The 20,686-nt window shown below is 46.4% G+C and overlaps 1 protein-coding gene across 1 annotated transcript; it reads left to right on the top strand.

Moving 5' to 3' along the window:
* Positions 1-399: 399 nt before the first annotated feature.
* Positions 400-18,757, top strand: Slc25a30 (solute carrier family 25 member 30). Its single transcript, XM_051160843.1, has 9 exons — positions 400-567; positions 2,477-2,624; positions 6,756-6,850; positions 8,855-8,940; positions 11,532-11,627; positions 12,253-12,377; positions 14,369-14,507; positions 17,440-17,520; positions 18,379-18,757. The coding sequence occupies exons 1-9, from the start codon at positions 504-506 to the stop codon at positions 18,418-18,420; spliced, it is 876 nt and encodes a 291-aa protein (XP_051016800.1). The 5' UTR covers positions 400-503; the 3' UTR covers positions 18,421-18,757.
* Positions 18,758-20,686: the final 1,929 nt, after the last annotated feature.

Genomic DNA, 20,686 nt, shown 5'->3' with positions numbered 1-20,686 from the left:
AAACAATACAAAGAGTCCATCCCACCTCCACCCCCCACCCCCAAAAAAAAGCTGGTAAAACGAGGGAAAAGGATAAAAGGAAGGAAAATAAAGAAGAGGAGTACAGAATTGATCAGTTACCTCTGTGGATGATAAATAAGGGTTCTACCCTATTAGAGGAAGTGTGTCACTGGGGGTGGGGGTGGGGGTGGGGGGCTTGAAGTTTCAAAAGCCCATGCGAGGCCCAGTCTCTGCCTTGGCGTCCAGATCAGGATATGGCTCTCAGCTGCTGCTCCGGCTCCGTGCATGTCACCGTGCTCCCTGCTATGATGACAGTGAACTAGACCTCTGAAACTAAGCAAGATGAGACTTGGTGTGGTCATGGTGTCTCTTCACAGCCATAGTATAGTGACTTAAGATGTTATGGTTTTAAGTCTTTTCCCCTTTTTGTATCCAGGACAAAGCCGGAGGCAAACCCGTGGGAGGAAATGTTTGCATAACTCCAAGGAGACCAGACAGTGAAAATGTCAGCCCTCAACTGGAAGCCCTTTGTGTATGGAGGGCTGGCCTCCATCACAGCGGAATGCGGTAAGGAGTTCTGGACACTGAACCCTGGCCCGGTGTCTGAGATGGCTGTCGGGTGCTGTGTTTGGGATGCGCGGTGTTCAAGTGTAAAGTGCAAGACTGTGGAATAAAAGCCTCAGCATTCAGACATGCCTTCTGTGGGTATGTTTTCAGACAGGCTAGTCATTTTGGCTACTTATTAGCAACTTTGGGTGAAAGTGCAGCAGGGAGAAAGTTGGCCGGACGCTCTTTTGGGTTGATCTGACCCTGTTTTCCTTGCTCTTTCCCCCACTTTGTCACTATTAACTCATTTGGCTGCAAAGAAGTTTGGCAAGCTCCAGGGCTTTCTGGGAACTAAAGCAGACTGACTGACTTTCCGTCACTTCCTGACTTTGTGCATTATCCACATTCCTTTCTGATGCCCTCGGTTGGGTTCTGCATCCAATTGCATCGCTCCTGTGTTTGTTGTGTCTATCAGGCGCTTGTTGACTGCTTGGTTTCTGAGTGTTCTGTGCTGGTTCGGATGCTCCCTCTGCTCAGTTGACTTGCAAGGCACACGAGTCACCCACTTGCTTGTGCTGGCTGGCTTTCCGTGAGTGGACTGTGGACTTTGAAAGACTTGAGTCCTCTCCCTGAATGAATTAACCTGGACCTGCTGAGCCAATGTTACTGTTTGAGGTTGGATCCTATATATTTGGGTAAATGGGTCTGATACGAAGCCTTCCTACCTGCCTCATCAGAGTTCACTTAGCAAAGAAAATTCCCTAAACGTTTAAAAACCTCTGTTCAGTCACTGAACCCAATCTTAGCCTTGTCTTACATAACAAATATAGTTATTTGGGGGCTTAAATGGATTTCTTCTTTGTGTAAATGCATACAGTCTGTAGCCGTGCAGCCTCCTCAGCACGTTGGCACACTCCTGTACTCCCAGGACTGAGGAGGTAAAGGCAGGCAGATCTTTGCGAGGAGTTCAAGGCCAGCCTGGTCTACAAAGTGAGTTCTAGGACAGCCAGGGCTACACAGAGAAACCCTGTCTCCCAAAACAAAAAACAAAAACAGCAAAAATGCTTAACTGTAACCCCAGCATGGTGGCACATGCCTGAAACCCCAGTATTTTCGGAGGTGAGGGCAAGCAGAGCAGGAAGAGTTCAAGGTCAGCTTCAGCCACATAACAAATTGGAAGCCAGGATGGGCAACATGAGATCCCGTGTCACGGAGAAAAACAAAAACCAACAACAACGTTTATTCATGTTTTGGGCTTGTTAATATTTTGGTATACATATATATGTATGTATGACTATGTAGTGTGTCTTTTTTTGTTTTGTTTGAGACAAGATTTTGCTGTGTAGCCCATGCTGGCCTCAAACTAGTAATCTTCCTTCTCCTTCCTGAGTTCTAGAATTATAGGTATATATGCCACTGTGCCTGGCTGGCAATAGTGTGTGTGTGTGTGTGTGTGTGTGTGTGTGTGTGTGTGTGTGTGTATGTGTATGTGTATGTATAGTGTATATGCCTACCAGCAGACAACCTTTGGAGGAGTCATTTCTTTTTTTGGTTTTGGTTTTTCAAGACAGGCTCTCTCTGTGTAGCCTTGTCTGTCCTGGATTCACTTTGTAGACCAGGCTGGCCTCGAACTCAGGAGTCATTTCTTGAGTCCACTTTTTTCTTTTCTTTTTCTTTTGAGGCAAGTCCCTCACTACCCTGGAACTTGCTAAGTATGCTGGGCTGCCCAGCCGGCCAGCAAGCCCCTGTTTCCACCTCCCCAGAGTGTTCCGCCATGCTCAACACTTTATATGGAGTCTGGGAATCAAATTCAGGTCTTTGTGCTTATAAGGCAAACGCTTTACCAAGTGAGCTGTTTGCCCAGCCCCACTATACCTTAATGTTTCTTTTTTCAGAGAGATACCTTTTCTTTTTTCTTTAACATTTTAAGGCACATTTCCAATTGATTTAACTAAGACACGGCTCCAGATTCAAGGCCAAACAAATGACGCCAACTTTCGAGAAATCCGGTATCGAGGAATGTTGCACGCGCTGATGAGGATATGCCGAGAAGAAGGGCTGAGGGCACTCTATTCAGGGTGAGTGGACTTTTGTGTGTTTGTGTGCAACTGTGGGCCCTTCCAAGAGGATGCTTAAAACAGCACCTTTGGGGCTAGAGAGATGGCTCAGTGGTTAAGAGCACTGGCTGCTCTTCCAGAGGTCCTGAGTTCGATTCCCAGCACCCACATGGTGGCTCACAACCATCTGTAGTAGGATCAGATGCCTTCTGGTGTGTGTGAAGACAGCCTACTCATACACATAAAATAAATAAATCTTTTTTTTTTTTAAATAAATGAATCTTAAAAAAAAAACACTACCTTCATAGAGGGAGAACGTGAACATTGGCGTGTATTTGACAGCAGAAATTAATGTGGCAAATTTGTCTCTCTTAATTTCAACTCTGTTATCTAAGATCTAAGTACATATATAGCAAAAGTTTTGGTGAAACTATTTTTTTATTAAAAAATAGACAATATAAAGTACATATGTTTAAAATATTTCATTATACAGTTTTCACACTTTGAAGAATAGCCCCTTAGTTATTCTGAAGTATTAAGGTTTTTGCTATGATAAAAATATTACCTTGTTAGGAGTTGGAGAGATGGCTCAGCAGTTAAGAGCACTGACTGCTCTTCCAGAGGTTCGTGAGTTCTATTCCCACGAACCACATAGTGGCTCACAGCCATCTATGATGTGATCTGATGCCCTTTTCTGGCTTACAGGTGTACCTGCAGGCAAAGCATTGTATACATAATGAATAAATAAATAAATAAATATATTACCTTGTTAAGGCTTGGAAGCACTTTTAAATTCACTTAGCGATTGCTAGGAAAGTGGACAAGACAAGGCCTGGCCTGTTATCAGTGAGTCCTGTGCAGGGAACACAACACCCTTTGATGGTTTAAATGGTGGGTCTTAAGGGACTGTTGAAGGCTTAAGTGAACAAACGAAGGGTAGGTATTGAAGTACCTAGAAACTGGCAAAGCGACTGTAGGCTAAAGGGCCAAGCAGGAATCGTGGTACCAGAGTGCAGGAGGGTGAGGGCTTGTGGACAGTACTATCAACAGGTGCTTAGGCTCTGCCCCTTCCAGGGGTCATTGGCAGTGGTGGCTGGGGAGTGGGCAATGCTCAGCTGCTCTCTGCTTTCTCCTTCCCTCCCCCACTAGCTGGACAGGAAGGGTACCTGTGAGATGCAGTCTGTTAGAATCAACCTCTCAGCCGGGTGTGGTGATGCACGCCCTTAATCCTGGCACTTGGGAGGCAGAGGCAGGTGGATCTCTGTGAGTTAGAGGCCAGCCTGGTCTACAAAGTGAGTCCAGAACAGCCAGGGCTACACAGAGAGACCCTGTCTCGAAAAACAAAAACAAAACAAAACAAAAGAGTCAATCTCTCAGGGCACAGAGCAGGGTGAACGAGGATATGCAGGACAGCTGAGGATCAGAACATCACACAGTCCCCAGTGAATTGTCACTGGTGGGGGCTGCACATGTGGGAATGAGATTACAGTCGTACCTGGTGTCCATCCCACACTGTTGAGGGCCAGGAGGTGGGGTGTTTTAGGAAAGCCACTCCATTTAGGAGGCATGGAATCAGACCTTGTAGGGTCTAAGAAGAATTATTAGGCAGGCAAAGTGAGAGGGGAGGTGTGCTCATGTGGACCTAGGCAGTGCTGTAGTCCCACAACAGCCAGTGTCTCAGCGTGAAGATGCTTGGGAGCTGGTGAGTGGCAAGAGGTGCCGCTAGACTGTTATTAGAGCATCAGGGTGTGGACAGCTGGTGCCATGTCAAGCGCCTGTGCCACACTGGTGGCCCTCAGCCCCTTCGAGGGCTCGCCAGTCCCCAGAGGGCTTTAATCCAGCCACAGCATTTTATTTACATTTATTCGTTCACTGGTTCATTCGTTTCACTCACTCATTCATTCAGAGCGAGGCCTTGCTTTGTTGCCTTGGCTGCCTTGAACTCCTGGCTCCAAGGATTCTCCTGCCTCAGCCTCCTGATTATAGGCATGCGTCGCCGTGCTCAGCCAAGTCAGTATTTTAAAAAGGTGAAACTGTGGGTGTAAAAATAAGAGAAAGGAAAAGAGCCACACCAGGTCTGGATTCACTCACCACAGCAGTAATAGCTGCCGTTGATGTTCTTTGTGTGTGCGCAGCTGGACCTGTCCCTGGCATCTGCCTGGTGTCTGTCCACACTTGTGTTTGCTGTGCCTGTGGCACATGAGAGCCGTTGAAGGGTTCTTCTTAGAGAGCCTGACACAAGCAGGTTTCCGTTATGGAAGTTAGTTGGCTGCCAGGGAAGGAAGAGTTAAAAGATGAGAGACAATGAGGACTTGAGGTTTTGGTGTTGAGGATGGAGGAAGAGGCAGGCCAAAAACTGGGCTGAGGGACCAGCAGCCTTGCGTGACTTCACTCTGAGTATCCGTGGAAGAGGGGTAATGAAGGAGGAGGAAACAAACGCTAAGGGCTGGGCTTGCGGCTTTGACCGTGTATTGCTAGCACCCCCTACCTCCATAGGAAACAGAAGGGGGGGGGCTAGTGCTTAGAGAAGGAGGGGACCGAGTTCAATGCGGGGCACATGATAGGGGCATGTGTGGAATGTCTAAACTAAAGCTCCTCAGGACTGTGGGAGTATCTGTTTAGGGGTCATCTGTTAGGATGAGCATGAAGCCGTGGGAGTGGGTGAGCTGGGGAGCACGTAAAAGAAGGGGAGCAGGCAGGATCCTGAGGGCCTCCCAGAGCGTGTACGTGGGATGCTGTGGTGGGGAGAACAGTAGGGAGGAGGTCAAAGTCAGTCAAGGAGGAGAAGGATGACGAGGAGCAAATGCTGCAAAGGTTGCATGAGGTGTTGGGTGCAAAGCACCTTGTAATCTCATCTGGCTGGTCACCTTAGTGAGGGGGATCTCAGGCTCTCATTATTGGAGGATGTAGGGAATGCTTAAGGGGCTGGGACAAGGGGCTGGGGGTTGAATGAACAAAAGCAATCAAAAGGAAAGGAAAAGACACGATTGCTCCTAGGTACGGTGGAGGAGAGTTTATTGCAGATAAAAGAGAGCATAGACAGAGGCAGAGACTTCCGGGAGAGTCCAGAGTAGACTTGACCAGACTCAGCTGGGCGATGTGGGCAGAGGGGAACAGCCAGATGTAGCAGCCAAGAGGCCAAAGGTACAAAAAGGGCCAGGTAGCCAAAATGTCTGGATTATATGGGGAAGAGTCTCTGGGGGAAAGTCAGCCCAGCCCATCGGCTGGAAAGTTCAGAGTAGAAGGCGAGGTATGCCAGCCAGCCTTACCCTGTAACAGGTAGAGACTGAGGGATCCTGGGAGAACCTGGAGGCTTGGTCTACTTTGATATGTTAAATAGGCACCCCAGTGCCTGTCCTGGGTTTGAAACTTATCAGAGGTATAAGTGTACTGAGGGGGGGGGGTGCCCAGAGGTTGGGAGGGGTGGTATCTAGGATGGAGAAATTTGGCTTGGTGTGTGCTGATTCTGGCTTGAATGTAGAGAGGGAGGAAACAACTGACTGTTCTTCAGGAGGGACCTGCCTTCCTGGGCTCTTGCATTTTGAAAGGGATGCTCATGCATTTTGATGTGAATGGGCAAGTTAACTGCACATTTGCATTTTCTTCAAGGTTAAGTATGGGGCCTCAAGCTTCCACTTAAGAGGCTTAATAATTACCTCTGATTTCAAGACCCACTTGGGACTTTGTTACAGTTTTTTTGTTGTTGTTTTTGTTTTTTCTTTTTGAGACAGGGTTTCTCTGTGTAGCCTTAGCTATCCTGGACTCACTTTGTAGACCAGGCTGGCCTCGAACTCACAGTGATCCACCTACCTCTGCCTCCCATGTGCTGGGATTAAAGGCGTGCACCACCACGCCCGGCCCTTTAGTTACAGTTTTTAAGGTTAAGATACCCATTTTAAGCTGGGTATCATGGTGCATAACTTTCATCCCAACCCTAGGGAGGCAGAGGCAGGTGCATTTGAGGCTAGGCTAGTCAACCGGACAGCCTGGTCTACATAACAAGCTCCAGAACAGCAGGATTACATAGAGACTTCTTATCTCAAAAAAGCAATCTCCCCCTGCCCCAAATGTATTTTAGCTGTAGCTTATGTAGCACATGGGTCCCTCTGAGTGTCCGTTGTTTTTTAATCTGTCTGCATGCCAACCTTGCAGGATTGCCCCCGCAATGCTGCGCCAGGCTTCCTACGGAACCATCAAGATTGGCACTTACCAGAGCTTGAAGCGATTAGCTGTGGAGCGGCCAGAAGGTGAGTTGCGGCAGCATGTTTCCCCGGGGACAGTCCGTGGGTTTGTCAGGTGCTTCAGTCCAGACATCTTGGAATGGGTTTTCATTATTTGGTTAATTTTCTACTACTAAGGAAAAGACCGGGAACAGAGTAAACAGGCTGTGCTCATACTGAGCTGAGAAGAACACGTACGAGGGGCTGTTTGTACAAATGTTTTAATCACTTGTGGTTTTAAATATGCTCCCCTGGACTCTCTCCACCTCCTCATCCTCTCCCAATGTCGCTCTTGTTCCTTTATAACTCAGACTCTACTTTGTGCTGCCACAGGCTCGTGGGTGTGAGGCCCTCCCCTGGAGGGTGGTTCACCTACCACTTTTTTTTTTTTTTTTTTTTTTTTGTAGACCAGACTGGTGGCCTGGAACTCACAGCTATCCGCCTGCCTCTGCCTCCCAAATGCTGGGATTAAAGGCGTGCGCCACCATGCCTGGCAAACTTTTTTTTTTTTCCCCCTGAGCAGAGGACCGAACCCAGGGCCTTGAGCTTGCTAGGCAAGCGCTCTACCACTGAGCTAAATCCCCAACCAGGGCCTGTACTCCTAAAGGAAAACTGCTCTCATTACCTCCGAAGCCATGAGTTGTCAGTCACTCCACAGCTGGAGGTGGGAGCAATCATTTGTCATTATTTTCAAAATGCTCAGCTACATCCTGTACTGCTTGTCAACTGAATTTTCTGGAATTGGATTATCACTCATTTTCAGGAAGGTGCTGATTGAAGACGTGTCTTATGATTCAGAGCTCAGATAGCAGCATGAGTCTGTGGGCAGCTGGACTATAGGTTCACTTAGAAAAACGAAGATGAGCAGTAGATAATAATTTTAAAACTAATTGCTTCATTCACAGAGTATACAATTCTCTTTAGAGTGTAATGGGTTATGCCTTTCAGTGATTGGTGGGTGGTGATGGTCCAGGCACTGCTTGCTTCCAGACAAGAACAGATGGACCCCAAGGTCAAAGGCCTCGTTCCTCAATCAGGGGTGGTTTAGAGCTCTAGGTGAGGTTCCCAGTCTCATGGAGTTGGTGGAAATGAGTTTTCAGCTGGGTGTTACAGTTTACCTCTTTTGGAATGAGATTGTTGGTATCAGATGGCAGTGGAAACCTGGACATTCCAAAGGCCTGTGATGATACCACAGTGTTATAGCTCTTTGGTTTAAGCTGCTGGGCTAAGCACGGCAGAAGATGGAAGGCAGGTCCGACAAGACACAGGCCTAGCAGATGGTTCACCACCTGTCGGCACCAATCTGGCAGTGGTGGAACAGGCTTCAGCGGCTGCCATTGTAGCTCTGCCATTGCTGCCTTGACTGTCTTGACCAAAGGTCAAGCCCTGGGCGTCCAGCAGTGATTCTTCCCCAGAATAAATGGAGTCTTAGACAGTTAGGGTGGAGGAATGGCTTGAGCATGAGAGAGAGAGCAAGCCAGCCTTTAGTTTTGTGAATGAGGGATTTACAAACCTTGGGCCGTAGGGAGGGGCTCGGGGGTGAATGTGTCGGATTCACTCCGGCTAGTGGTGCCAGGATACTTAATCTACATGCCGTGGTACAATGCCTCATTTATAGTCCGTAACACAGAGCTGTATCACAAGAAGGAGAAAACTGTACTTAATTAGCCTGTGGGTGGGGGAAGAATTTCCAGGTACGATTAAAGGTCATTTGCTGAAGGTTAGGATCTCCTTAGCTTATGGTGGGGTATTTCCAGGAATCCCCAGGTGCTTGCTGATCATGTCCTATCAGGAAAGGGTCTGGCCTATTATCTTTCCTGCTGGCTATGTGATGCTCCTTAGAGTTTCTACGGTTCAGAGAGGGGACCCCGCTGAGAAAAGGAGTGTTGTATGCCAAGTTCAGAAGCTATCCAGAAGTACCAGACTTCGGCCTCTCCAGCAGAGCCCCAGTGTTATATCATTTACATTGGAGTCATTTACAGGAAAAACTCTTATGTACAAAAAAGCCAGTCACTATGTCTTTGTTTATAGATGAAACCCTGCTGATCAATGTTGTGTGTGGAATCCTCTCTGGAGTCATATCCTCGGCTATTGCTAATCCAACTGATGTTTTGAAAGTAAGTGCTGCCTGTTTCATAGAGGCACATTCCACAGTTAGGTTTGTTTTGTTTTTGTTTTTCAAGACAGGGTTTTTCCTGTGTAACAGTCTGGCTGTCATGGAAGTTTTTTTTTATAGACCAGGCTGGCTTTGAACTCACAGTGATTCACCTGCCTTTTCCTCCTGAGTGCTGGGATTAAAGGCGTGACCCACCTTGCCCTGCTTTTTTTTTTTTTTTTTTTTTTTTTAAATAAATTAGGGTCAACATTAAGATAATGAGATTCCACATCTTGAACCTTTAACTTTTAAATAGCCACTAAGTGGATTTCCCACTGATACAGATGAGCTTAGTATCATGTAGAGTTCATTGTGGAGATAAAGATTTCGTGATTAAGGAGGAAAAACACCTTTTGCTTATATATGTTTAATTTTGTTTCTCAGAAAAATCTCCTTTATTTTGTTGGTTCATTAAAAAAATACAGAGGCTACACAAAACTACACAAATCTAGGCTTCTTGGTTTTTTTTATATATATTTGAGATTTATTAATTATTTTAGTGTGCATGGGTGTTTTGCCTGCATACATATCTGCACCATGTGTGTGCAGTGCCTGCAGTGGCCAGAAGAGGGCATCATATCCCCTGGAACTGGAATTACAGATACTTGTTAGTCATCATGTGAGGGTTGGGAACTGAAGCCAGGTCCTCTGCAAAAACAAGTGCCCTTAACTATTGAGCCATCTCTCCAGTCCTCTCATTAATATCTCTGAACATGTTTTCTTTCCTACTGCCTTTATATCAGGAAATATAAGAGAAAATGTTACTTATATATAACCAACTAGCAGCAACACACTGATGAACTGATGAAGACACAATGGGTAGACACTAATCCATTTTGTATCAAGGCAAAGGAATGAGTAGTTAAAAAAAAAATCCCAGCTGGGCGTGGTGGCGCATGCCTTTAATCTCTGCACTCAGGAGGCAGAGGCAGGCGGATTGAGGTGAGTTCGAGGCCAGCCTGGTCTACAAAGGGAGTCCAGGACAGCCAAGGCTACACGTAGAAACCCTGTCTCAAAAAACCAAACATCAACAACAGTGAAAACAAAAGTGTAGAGCATGTTGGGTGCACAATAGTTAATATGTGCTCTGAAGGCAAGGTGTAGCCCACGTACCCACACTCCTATGAGTTTCTTAAGTAGGGAAGGTGATTTCTATATTTTGGTAAATTTCCCTAAGTTACCCAAGTGAGCATGCCATTAACAACAACAGTTCCTTTGCAGTTAGTGGTAATATATTTGTTCCTTCAATAAATGTAAGACACTGATTTTTTTTTATTTTATCTTATTTTTTTTTTTACAATTTTTAATGAGCAGTCCTTCACTCTGTTTTACCCTCTGCCTTATTTAATGTGTATGGATGTTTTGCTTGCTCGTGTGTCTGAACACCAGTGGCATGCCTGGTGCTCATCCCTGGTACTAGAGTTACAGACAGTTGGGCTACCGTATGGGTGCTGGGAATTGAACCTCAGTACTCTGGAAAGTCAGTCAGTGCTCTTAGCCACCGAGTCACCTCCCCAGCCCGTCTCTTCATTCTTAAGACAAAGAGCTACCTCCCACTTGGACTGTGGAGGCTCAGTCATGCAGCTCTCCTAGGCTTTGAGAACTGCAGAAGTTCAAGTATAAGAGGGTAGTAGCAGCATCCTGTGCCGAGCTTATTTGCATACCTGGGACAAGTTGGAAATAATTGTGGCTTGGAGCACTTTAAGAACCATGCTTGCCAATATGTATTACATCTGAGTGTAGTGGGTAGCTCTTACTGATTACAGTGCCTTAAATATTCACATCACTTTCTTTAGCTGGGCATGTGGCCCATGCCTTTTGTCCACCCATTCCAGGACCAACTTAGCCTATTTTTCTATGAGTTACTAAGTAGGAAAAAGAGAGGTTTGGTTTTTTGTTTTTGTTTGTTTATTTTTTTATTATTATTTTTTTTTTAATATTTTATTTATGGCCTAGAGAGATGGTTCATAGGTTAAGTGCACTCACTGGCTGCTCTTTCAAAGGTCCTGAGTTCAATTCCCAGAAACCACATGGTGACTCACAACCATCTATAATGAGATCTGGTGTCCTTTTCTGGCATGCACATGTACATGCAGGCAAAACACTTAAAAAATATATACTTAATAAATAAAAAAAATTTTTAAAAATTTATTTTATGTACCAGTGTTTAATCTGCATAGGTACCTGCCTGCCAAAAGAGGGCATCAGATTCCAGTATAGATGGTTGTGAACTACCATGGGTTGCTGGGAATTCAGGACCTCTGGAAGAGCAGATAGTGCTCTTATCCACGGAGGCATCGCTCCAGTCCCTTTGTTTTGTTTTCAAGACAGGATTTCTCAGTGTAGCCTTGGCTGTCCTGGACCTTGATCTGTAGACCAGGCTGGCCTCAAACTCAGAGATCTGCCACGTCTCCTGAGTTCTGAGGTTAAAAGTGTGTGCTATCACTGACTGGCTCCAAGACATTAAGTACTTGATGGGTGATTTTCTCGTCTTTGGTGGGGTGGAGAATGGGCCAGTCTCCTCCTCACATTGCTCTTTACCATGATCTGCAGATCCGAATGCAAGCACAGAACAGCGCAGTTCAAGGAGGAATGCTAGGCAACTTCATTAACATTTACCAGCAGGAAGGGACGAGAGGACTGTGGAAGGTGAGTGCCGAGCAGAGCTGACCGCAGGCTCCTCCCCGCCTCTCCTTCTCACTCTATTTTAATTTAAGTGTAAGAACCAGAGTGCCATTTTCTACCTTTGAGGACACTTTCTTTCTTAATTTCTCTTCTATAAAATGAGAACACGGGGAATATGTCGTGGTTTTCAAGTGTCTTTTGGGTAATGCACAAAAAGTGAGAGCTGAGCACTTTTTATTTGATATTTGCTCTTTGTCGGTTCGCTTCTCAGAATGTCCCTGGGTCCCTGTCCCTCTGCGTGATGACCTATACAGTTTCATGGCTTCAGTGAAGTCCGCTTAGGCAAGTGCCAGTGAACAGGCCTGGTTCCTAAAGGCCCCAGACTTCTGACTCACTGCTTCACAGAGTAGACCCTAAGTCTCACCTGCTATGATCCCTCAGTGTGACGGGTTAGGTTTATCCTAGCCACCGGCTGACCAGGCTCAGAATGACGTCAGAGCTTCTGAGTTGTTGCGTGGTGGGTCTTTTCTCTTGTCACTCCACACTTCCACCTAATGGCAGAGCTAGGAATGGGTGGGATAGGGCCTCCGTCCCTTGGCATTCTCTGGAGGGATGCGGAAGTCATTCTCTTATTTATGTTTTTACCCAGGGCGTGTCCCTCACAGCTCAGAGGGCGGCCATTGTTGTCGGCGTGGAGCTGCCAGTCTATGACATCACCAAGAAGCACCTGATACTCTCAGGCCTGATGGGAGACACTGTCTCTACGCATTTTCTGTATGTTTATGGATTTTAAAAAATTAATATTTTAGGTATGCATGAGCTTAGGGTGAAAATTTTGTCTATATTTGTGGAAGTTTTAGAAAAAGTATTGTAATAGCATTATATTTTCTTATTTGAAAAATTATAAGCCTTTAATCCCAGCACTTGGGAGGCAGAGGCAGGCGAATTGCTGAGTTCGAGGCCAGCCTGGTCCACAAAGTTAGTCCACGACAGCCAAGGCTACACAGAGAAACCCTGTCTTGAAAGACAAACAAAAGAAAAGAAAAGACAAATTATAATACAGAAGTCACACAGGACAAAGTGAAAGTCTTTATGCCTTTACGTAAGTAGCTCTGTGTATGTATATATGTAAACAGTGTGTTTACAAACAAGCATCACATGTATTTATAAACAAATAAGGTAATATTTTTATTATATTACTTTTTAAAAGTGACAGCATATCCCAAATGTATTTCCACATCGGCTCTAACAGCTTAGCTATTTTTGATTACTCTTTGTGTATATGCCTGCAGCCGTCAGAGGGGTGTCAGACCTCCCCCCCCCACCAAAACTGGAGTTACAGGCTGTTGTGAGCATCTGAGCATCTGGGTGCTGAGAATCTAACTCCGGTTCTATGAGAACAATACAGTGTCTTAACTGCTGAGCCATCTCTCCGGCCGATCCTTTGTTTTTTAGTAACTATAGGTTATCACATTTGTATGAACTGGTGGGCTGAGTGACTTGGTCTGGACACTTTAGCCAAGTGTGGCGAGGGTGCTGATTCTCACCACTAGGGGGAGCACCATTTACAATTCCTGGGCTGAGCTTGTATGCCGCAAATCCAAATGGACCTTGGTGTGAACAAAAAAACCAACCCCCACAGCAAAGAGTGATGATTTCCCATATGAGGGATGCCGAGGTGGAGAAACTGATTAATGCCGGTAAAGTAAAAGTTGCAGCTATGTTAGGTTTAGTGGCGTTCACTTTGAGCAGAAGGAAAGGTTCAGGAGCTGGGTAGCGCCCCTGACGAGAAGCGGCTCAGATATGCTGCGTTCACAGTGCGTGCTGCGGAATTTACGGCCAGACAAAGGGAAATGGCCTACACATGGTCTCCTTGAATTCAGCGGAGGGCTTTTCGGCTTTGCAGGAGAGTGAGAGCGTAACCACCCCATTTCATGCTTTATATAACTCAGCACGTTATGAAACTAGGTTGCAGTTACCGAGGTTTGCAGGCAGCTTTAGGCTAAATATAACTCAGCTTAACAGTGGCCCGAGGTTTGGCCTATGGTAGTCTCGGGACGCTGAAGTCTATCTAGCGCAGTGGTTCTCAACCGGTGGGTCATGGCCCCTTTGGGAGTTGAGCGATCCTTTCCCAGGGGTCACCTGAGGCCATGGGAAAAGAGAGACACTTACATTAGGATTCCTAACAGTAGCAAAGTCACAGTTATGAAGTAGCGATGAGAATAAATTTATGGTTGGGGGTCACCACAACTTGAGGAACTGTATTAAAGGGTCACAATATTAGGAGGGGTGACAACCACTCCTCTAGAACCTGTGGTGGTTCTGTGTCAGACCCTGGGTGGACACACAGTGAGGCTGTTTTGTGCTTTATCTATTCTTAGACCTAGTTTCTACATGTATGATTATTTACGTGTGTGTGTGTGTGTGTGTGTGTGTGTGTGTGTGTGTGTGTGTTTATATGTTCACTGTGTGCATGTCTGGTGCCTGCAGAGGTCGGGGCATCAGATCTCCTGGAATTGGAGTTACAGAGGGCGGTGGGCCGCCGTGTGGGTGCTGGGATCCGAACCGGGGTCCTCTGTAAGAGCAAATGCTTTTAACTGCGGAGCCAGCTCCAGCCCCATGGAACTCGTTCTTGGTGTAGTTCCTGTAGCTCCATATTTACTTTAAAGTGATTTTGGGGAGGAAGCCGTCATGTCTCCCTCCTGTGTAGCTGTAGCCAAGTAATAGTTAATGTCTCGTCTCTTCCAATACCGATTTCTCCGTAGCTCAAGCTTTACCTGTGGTCTGGTGGGGGCCTTGGCCTCCAACCCAGTTGATGTTGTGAGAACCCGCATGATGAATCAGAGAGACCTTCGAGATGGCAGGTGCTCTGGCTACAAGGGTACCTGGGATTGCCTGTTGCAGGTGAGAATACGTGTCTGTGCAGCATTGTGAACTACACACACGCACACATGCATACACACACACACATTGACGTGACTACGCTATGACAGGTGTTAAAGCTAAGGTGAGTGAGGCTGTAGAACAGTGGGGACAAATATGCCATATAATTAATTAGCTTTTTATTTATTTATTTATTTATTAATGTTTAAGACAGGGTCTCATTTATGCAGCCCTGGCCGTCATGAAATTCTCTGTGTAGACCAGGCTGACCTCAGACACATAGAGATCCACCTGCCTTTCCTGAGATTAAAGGCATTTGCCACCACATCCGGCACGGCATACCATTTTTGGCACACGGGGGTTGAAAGTCCAAGATCTAGCTGAAATTTTCTAAATTAAAGTTCATTTCCTGCACATGTCTCCCCTGCTGGGAAAGAATGCTAACCTAGTACTATTTTCTGTGGTCATGAAACTGACCCTTTCCAAAGTGGACCTTTTCCCTCTTGAGTCCAGCTGGAAGAAGTACGCCCGTCCAGATGTCTCACAGGAGCACATCAGTCCGACCACAGTTCCCAGCTTAGAGAATTGGCTGGAGTGGGAAGTGTTCAGCTTCCCCCACTAGGTTGCCAGCGGCCAACCTAGGTCTCAGCATGACGCCAAATGCTTCTTGGTGTTCAAGGGCTCCTTTACCTTTTTAGAATTACATTTGTGTATTTCATGTTTGGCAGGGCTGGGGGTGGGGTGGTGACGGGGGTGGTTATGCGTACACACAGTATCGTGGCGTGAGTGTAGACGTCAGAGGACAACTGGGAGGAGCCAGTGTCCCTTCCATCACATGGATTCTGATGACCAGACCTGATAACCAGACCCAGATTGGCATGTGTCCCAGCAGGTGGCTTTTCCCGCTGAGCCATCCCACCAGCGTTTTCTTCTTCTCTGAGGCAGGATCCTCCATAGCCTTAACTGGCCCCAGACTTGGTAGGTAGCTGAGTGTCACATGAGCTTCTGATCCTCCGGCCTCCCAAGCGCTGAGTATAGGCCTGTGCCACTACACTGGGCATTATGTGGTGCTGGGGACTGAACCAGCTCTGTCCTTGCTGGGTAAGGACTGCACCACTTGACCTCCACCCTAACTCCTCTGGTATTACTTTAATGAAGCATAGGTAGGACACTGGGGAAGGGAAGTGCTTTGAGTGGTGTCTTTACCAAAGTTTCTTATTTATTCCTGGCTTGCTTAGGAGCCCAGATGGCATGGAAGCTAGTGGCCCTGACTTGGAATTGAGTAACACCTCAGTCTAATTTCTTACTCATAGAGTTCCTGCTTGCCTGCTCTGTGTGGGGTTCATCCTTTCTGTGGGCATTGGTTTGGCACGCAGAAGTCTTTAAGGAACAAAGACAAGAAAGTTCCCTAATCAGTCCAGGCTTATGTTTTGTTTGTTTGTTTTTTTCTTTTCCAAGACAGGGTCTCTCTGTGTAGCCCTGGCTGTCCTGAACTCGCTTTGTAGACCAGGCTGTCCTCAAACTCACAATGATCCACCTGCCTCTGCCTCCCGAGTCCTGGGATTAAAGGCATGTGCCACCACCGCCCGGCTTTGTTTGTTTGTTTGTTTGTTTAATTTATTTTTTGAGTAAACATAAAATATAGTTCTTCTCCCCCTCCCCCCGCATTCTCTGATTAAAGCTGAAAATATTCAGCAGTTCTCTGTACTATTAAGGGTTTGAGTAGAATTAACGGCCAAGAAGAGCTCAGCCTTCTGCGAGCCCCTGATGGTTTCGTTGGAAGGATATTGTGGTCTGTAATGGCATCATCCAGAGGACATCAGGTCCACTCCAGCACGTGGTTTCTCTACGTCCTCTGTGTCCAGATTGGAACTCTCACAGGCCAATGGCTGCACTGTCCTATCTTCTGAATCCTCTGCCTCCAGCAGCCAGTAGGAACTGCAGTCCCCATGTGTGACACGCTTCCTTGACTGGCACCACATGTGAGCTGGTTGTACGTTCATCGGCATTACAAACCTTCAACACAACAGTGGGCTGTGATGGGCAGGTGGGATGCTGGCCTGAGCAGCAGGGTGGGGACACTCTTCGTCACAGCTGAGGACAGTTGGAAAGGCCACCTTGGCAATCTCAGGTTTCTCCAGGCTCAGTCAGAGTCGACCTGTGGGATTCAGTTTTAGGTTCTACCATCTAGGTCTTAGGGGGAGCAGCCTCAACTTTGAGATTTCATTTTGATTTTTAAAAAAGTATATCAATTTGACGCATTATTAATGCATTTGACAAAATTGGAAAATGGGAAGTTGTTTTAGTTAGGATTTCTATTGCTGTGAAAGAAAAAAAAAAAAAAGCATGACCATAAAGCAAGTTGGGGAGGAAAGGGTTTATTCGGCTTACATTTCCAGATCATAGTCCGTTGTTGGAGGAAGTCAGGACAGGAACTTTAGCAGGCCTGGAACCTGGAGGCAGGAGCTGATGCAGAGGCCATGGAGGGATGCTGCTTGCTGCTGTTCCTCGTGGCTTGTGCAGCGTGCTTGCTTTCCCTCCCTCCCCTTCCCGCCCTCCCCCCCCCCCCCTCTGCCTCCCCTCCTCCTTTCTTTCTCTTCCAAGACAGGGTTCCTCTGTGTAGCCTTGGCTGTCTAGGACTCTAACTCAGTGATCCTCCTGCCTCTGCCTCCCTTAGTGCTGGGATTAAAGGCACCATTACTCCCGGCTCAGCCTGCTTTCCTATAGAACCCAGGACCAGCAGCCCAGGGATCCAGGGATGGCTCTACCACCATGGGCTGGGTCCTTGTCCACTGATCACTAATTGAGAAAATGCCTTATGGCTGGATCTCATGGAGGCATTTCCTCAACTGAGTCTCCTCTCGGATGTCTCTAGCTTAGGTCAAGTTGACACATAAAACCAGCCAGTAATGGAATTAATGCCTTTTCTCTCTCTCTCTCTTCTTTTTAATAGACATGGAAGAACGAAGGGTTTTTTGCTCTATATAAAGGTTTTTGGCCAAATTGGTTACGCCTTGGTCCTTGGAATATCATCGTATCCTTTTCTGTTGTGGTCAATCTAAAAACGGCTGTAATTAAAGAATGTCGTTTATTTTTATTTATAAGTTATACTGTAAAAGTAAGTTCTTGTCCTTTTGAGTTCTTCTGGTTCAAAGATAATAGCCACTCCATCTGTGCTTTAGGAGACGTGAGGTCTCCATTCATTCAGTGGTGATGCTGTCGAAAGGTGCTGACTTTCACTGGCATCTGCTCTCACAGTTTTGGGTATCAGGACTCCTGAGTGATGCGGTTGACGTTATCTCCTGGTGTCCTAGGGAAGGATGAGCTGCCATCGCTGTGTAAGCTTGCTTACTGTAGGTTGCTTACTGATCACGGGCAGGCTTTACCTCTTGAAGTATTTGATCAGCATCCAGGTAAAGAGGGGCAGGTCAGCAGGCAAGGAAAGACAGTGGGGGTAGAGGTGGGGCACTGGGTTTGGCGTCCCTTTTCTTGGGAGGAAAGGGTTTATTTGGCTTACATCTCCAGATCATAGTCCATTGTTGGAGGAAGTGAGGACAGGAACTCAAGCAGGGGAAATGCTGGAGGATCGCTCCCTGGGGCTCTGTTGGATGTGCCCAGTGAGGTCTTTTCTAATGACAATGGATGTCACTCCTGAAGACCCCAAGACCAAGGGCTTGTGGGTCTCAGCTCTGATCTCTCCGTTTTGAGCCGACCTTGGGCAACATCTGAGGAGACAGCCTGTGACTCTCAGCGTGGAACTCAAGTACAATCATGTCCTCAGCGGGCTGCCTGCAGGTCTTTCCTAGTTAGAGAAGCTACGTTGTCTTGTCTGCTCTGTGTGCCAGGGTCGGTAGCGCGCCATTTTCCTGGCAGCCTTAACCCATAACCGCAGTTCTTTTTGACATATGAGCAGCTGAGGAAACTGGACCTGTGATTAGGCCATGCTACACACGACGTTCTTCTGAAAAACCCAGCTTTCATGATGGTAGAACCTCCTGTGCTTCTGGCTACTTCTCACTGCACAGCTCATCACAGCCTCTGGGATGGGAGAGACGGGCGAAGACCGGGCTCTTCAGGTTGCCATGCATTGGCGCTGGGTGGCTTTTCATCTGTGTTCAGAGCCCAGAGCACAACACCTGCTCACTGGCCGTTAGCATCGAAGTGCCCTTTGACATCCAAGATAATGTACATAATACACCTTTCTTGCTGTAGAAAACTTGTAAGGATCAGAACCGTGTGCCGTTTCCTTCCTGGAGAGCAGCCTTGCTGCCTCTGGGCTTCCCGCTGTGAACATCAGCTGCTCTGAGAAAGCTCCTGGAGTGATGGAAGGCTCCCACCCCACTCCTGTGGGTTGTATTATTCCTCAACCTTTGAGAGCTTTAGTGTCCTCTCAGCTAAAGAGATGTTACATTTGAACTTTAGAACCCTAGACCAGGGCAGTGCAGGACGTAGGTCTTTAGAATGTTGCACTGCTGCGTAGTTCCTGTTTGGGCAGTCTCTCACTTACAGTAAGTGAAGTTAGGCCTTTGAAGGCTCGACCTTTGTGAGGTAGCGTTTGCTATTTGCCCTATGATTTTCTTTTTTAATATTTTTTTCAAAGCAAAGTTTATTATTTCCATATCGATCGAATGGGATAATGATGTTTAGGGAAGTAGGTGTCACATGAAGGGAGAACTGCAGGAGCCGCCCTGTGAAAAAGGGTGAGTGTGTTTACATCTGTCAGTAAACGCTTGGTACCAGAGGGCTCCTCTGGCCATGGTGACTGACCAAAGCCCTTTGTTAAAGAAAGAACACTGCAGTGGAGTGTTTTAGTTGCTGCTGATTTGAGGTGAGGCCTCCCGAGTTCTAGCCTTTGCTTCAGCTCAAGGTGAGCTTGTTAAAAACAAAAACAAAACCTTTTATCTGAGGTTTCCTAGTTAAGTTCCTTGAAATAAGAAAAAGAAAAAAAAAAAGATTTATTTTCCTCCCTCTTCATTTTTGTCATGTTGGGGATCAAACTGTTGTGCATTCTGGGTATCTGCCCCACCCTGACTCCACTCCAACCCAAAGTGATGGCGTTCGTGCCTCTGCCTCTCTTCTTTCTGATAAGAGGTACGTGACGCCCAATGCCGTCCACCTACTTTTGTTTCTTCTGAGACTGTGATAAAACCTCTTACACTTTTCAAAACAAAGACGTGTCTGAAAGGGAGCCCAGCCCCTTCAGGTATGGCCTGTGAAAACCTCATTAGCGCCGACTGGGGTTCCAAGCCACCAGGTACAATGCTGTCCGTCTAGGCCCTGGGGCTCCTTGCTTCTTGAGGCAGAAGGTGCAGGTTTTCCCTGAGGGTTGGGCACTTTTTCTCCCATACCTTTTCAACTTGACTTTTTTATTGTTTCCTTTGAAAAACAATCTATGAAGCAGTTTTATTTCTAAAAGTAAAAGCTAAGACAAAATCCTCACGCAGAACCAACCATTGATAATTTAGCGGTGAAAAAAGTCCACAATTCCCTAGCAAGCCACTAGACGGCAGTAGAGGACCCGAGTTGGCTGCCCGCCTGGCTTAGAGCAGTATGTGTTAGACAATTTTTTTTTTCCTTCTGATCTGAACATTCCTTTGAAGTGACAGGCTCCAGAGACTTTCTCTCTTGAGTTGAAAGGAGTGGATTTTTTCTTTCTTACTTACTTTTTTCTTTCTTTCTTTTTTTTTTTTTTTTTTTTTTTTTTGGTTAGTGTTGTTTTTTGTTTTTTCAAGACAAGGTCTCTCTCTGTGTAGCCTTGGCTGTCCTAGACTCGCTTTGTAGATCAGGCTGGCCTCAAACTCACAGCGATCCACCTGCCTCTGCCTCCCGAGTGCTGAGATTAAACAAACCACTTTTTAAAATGTTAAAAAAAAAAAAAAAACTCTTTAAAAGTTTTTCCTTTTTTATTTTATTTTCTGTTTTTCAATTTTTCAAGACAGAGTTTCTCAGTGTAGCCCTGGATGTCTATGAACTCGCTCTGTAGACCAGGCTGGCCTCCAACTCAGAGATCTTCCCGCCTTTGCTTCTTGAATGCTGGGATCAAAGGCATGCACCTCCACCAGCTGGCCAAAAAACACTTCATTTTTTTTTTTTAAAGTATGAAGGTAGTTGCTAAAGTAGATTCAGGTTCATTTTGAAGATCATGTAAAAAGCGAATGTCAGACAGTATTCTCAGTTTCCTCAATTTATGTGTATGTCTC

Source organism: Acomys russatus, chromosome 18, assembly GCF_903995435.1.
Source record: "Acomys russatus chromosome 18, mAcoRus1.1, whole genome shotgun sequence".
Lineage (NCBI taxonomy): Eukaryota > Metazoa > Chordata > Mammalia > Rodentia > Muridae > Acomys > Acomys russatus.
Note: the sequence above shows the minus strand (reverse complement) of the source record. Positions and strands in the feature narration are given on the sequence as shown.

Coding starts and splice junctions, on each gene's coding strand:
- Slc25a30 (XM_051160843.1), top strand. CDS start 504: ATGTCAGCCCTCAACTGGAAGCCCTTTGTGTATGGAGGGCTGGCCTCC. Junction 11,628..12,252: donor GGACGAGAGGACTGTGGAAG/GTGAGTGCCGAG, acceptor GTTTTTACCCAG/GGCGTGTCCCTCACAGCTCA. Junction 14,508..17,439: donor CCTGGGATTGCCTGTTGCAG/GTGAGAATACGT, acceptor TCTTTTTAATAG/ACATGGAAGAACGAAGGGTT.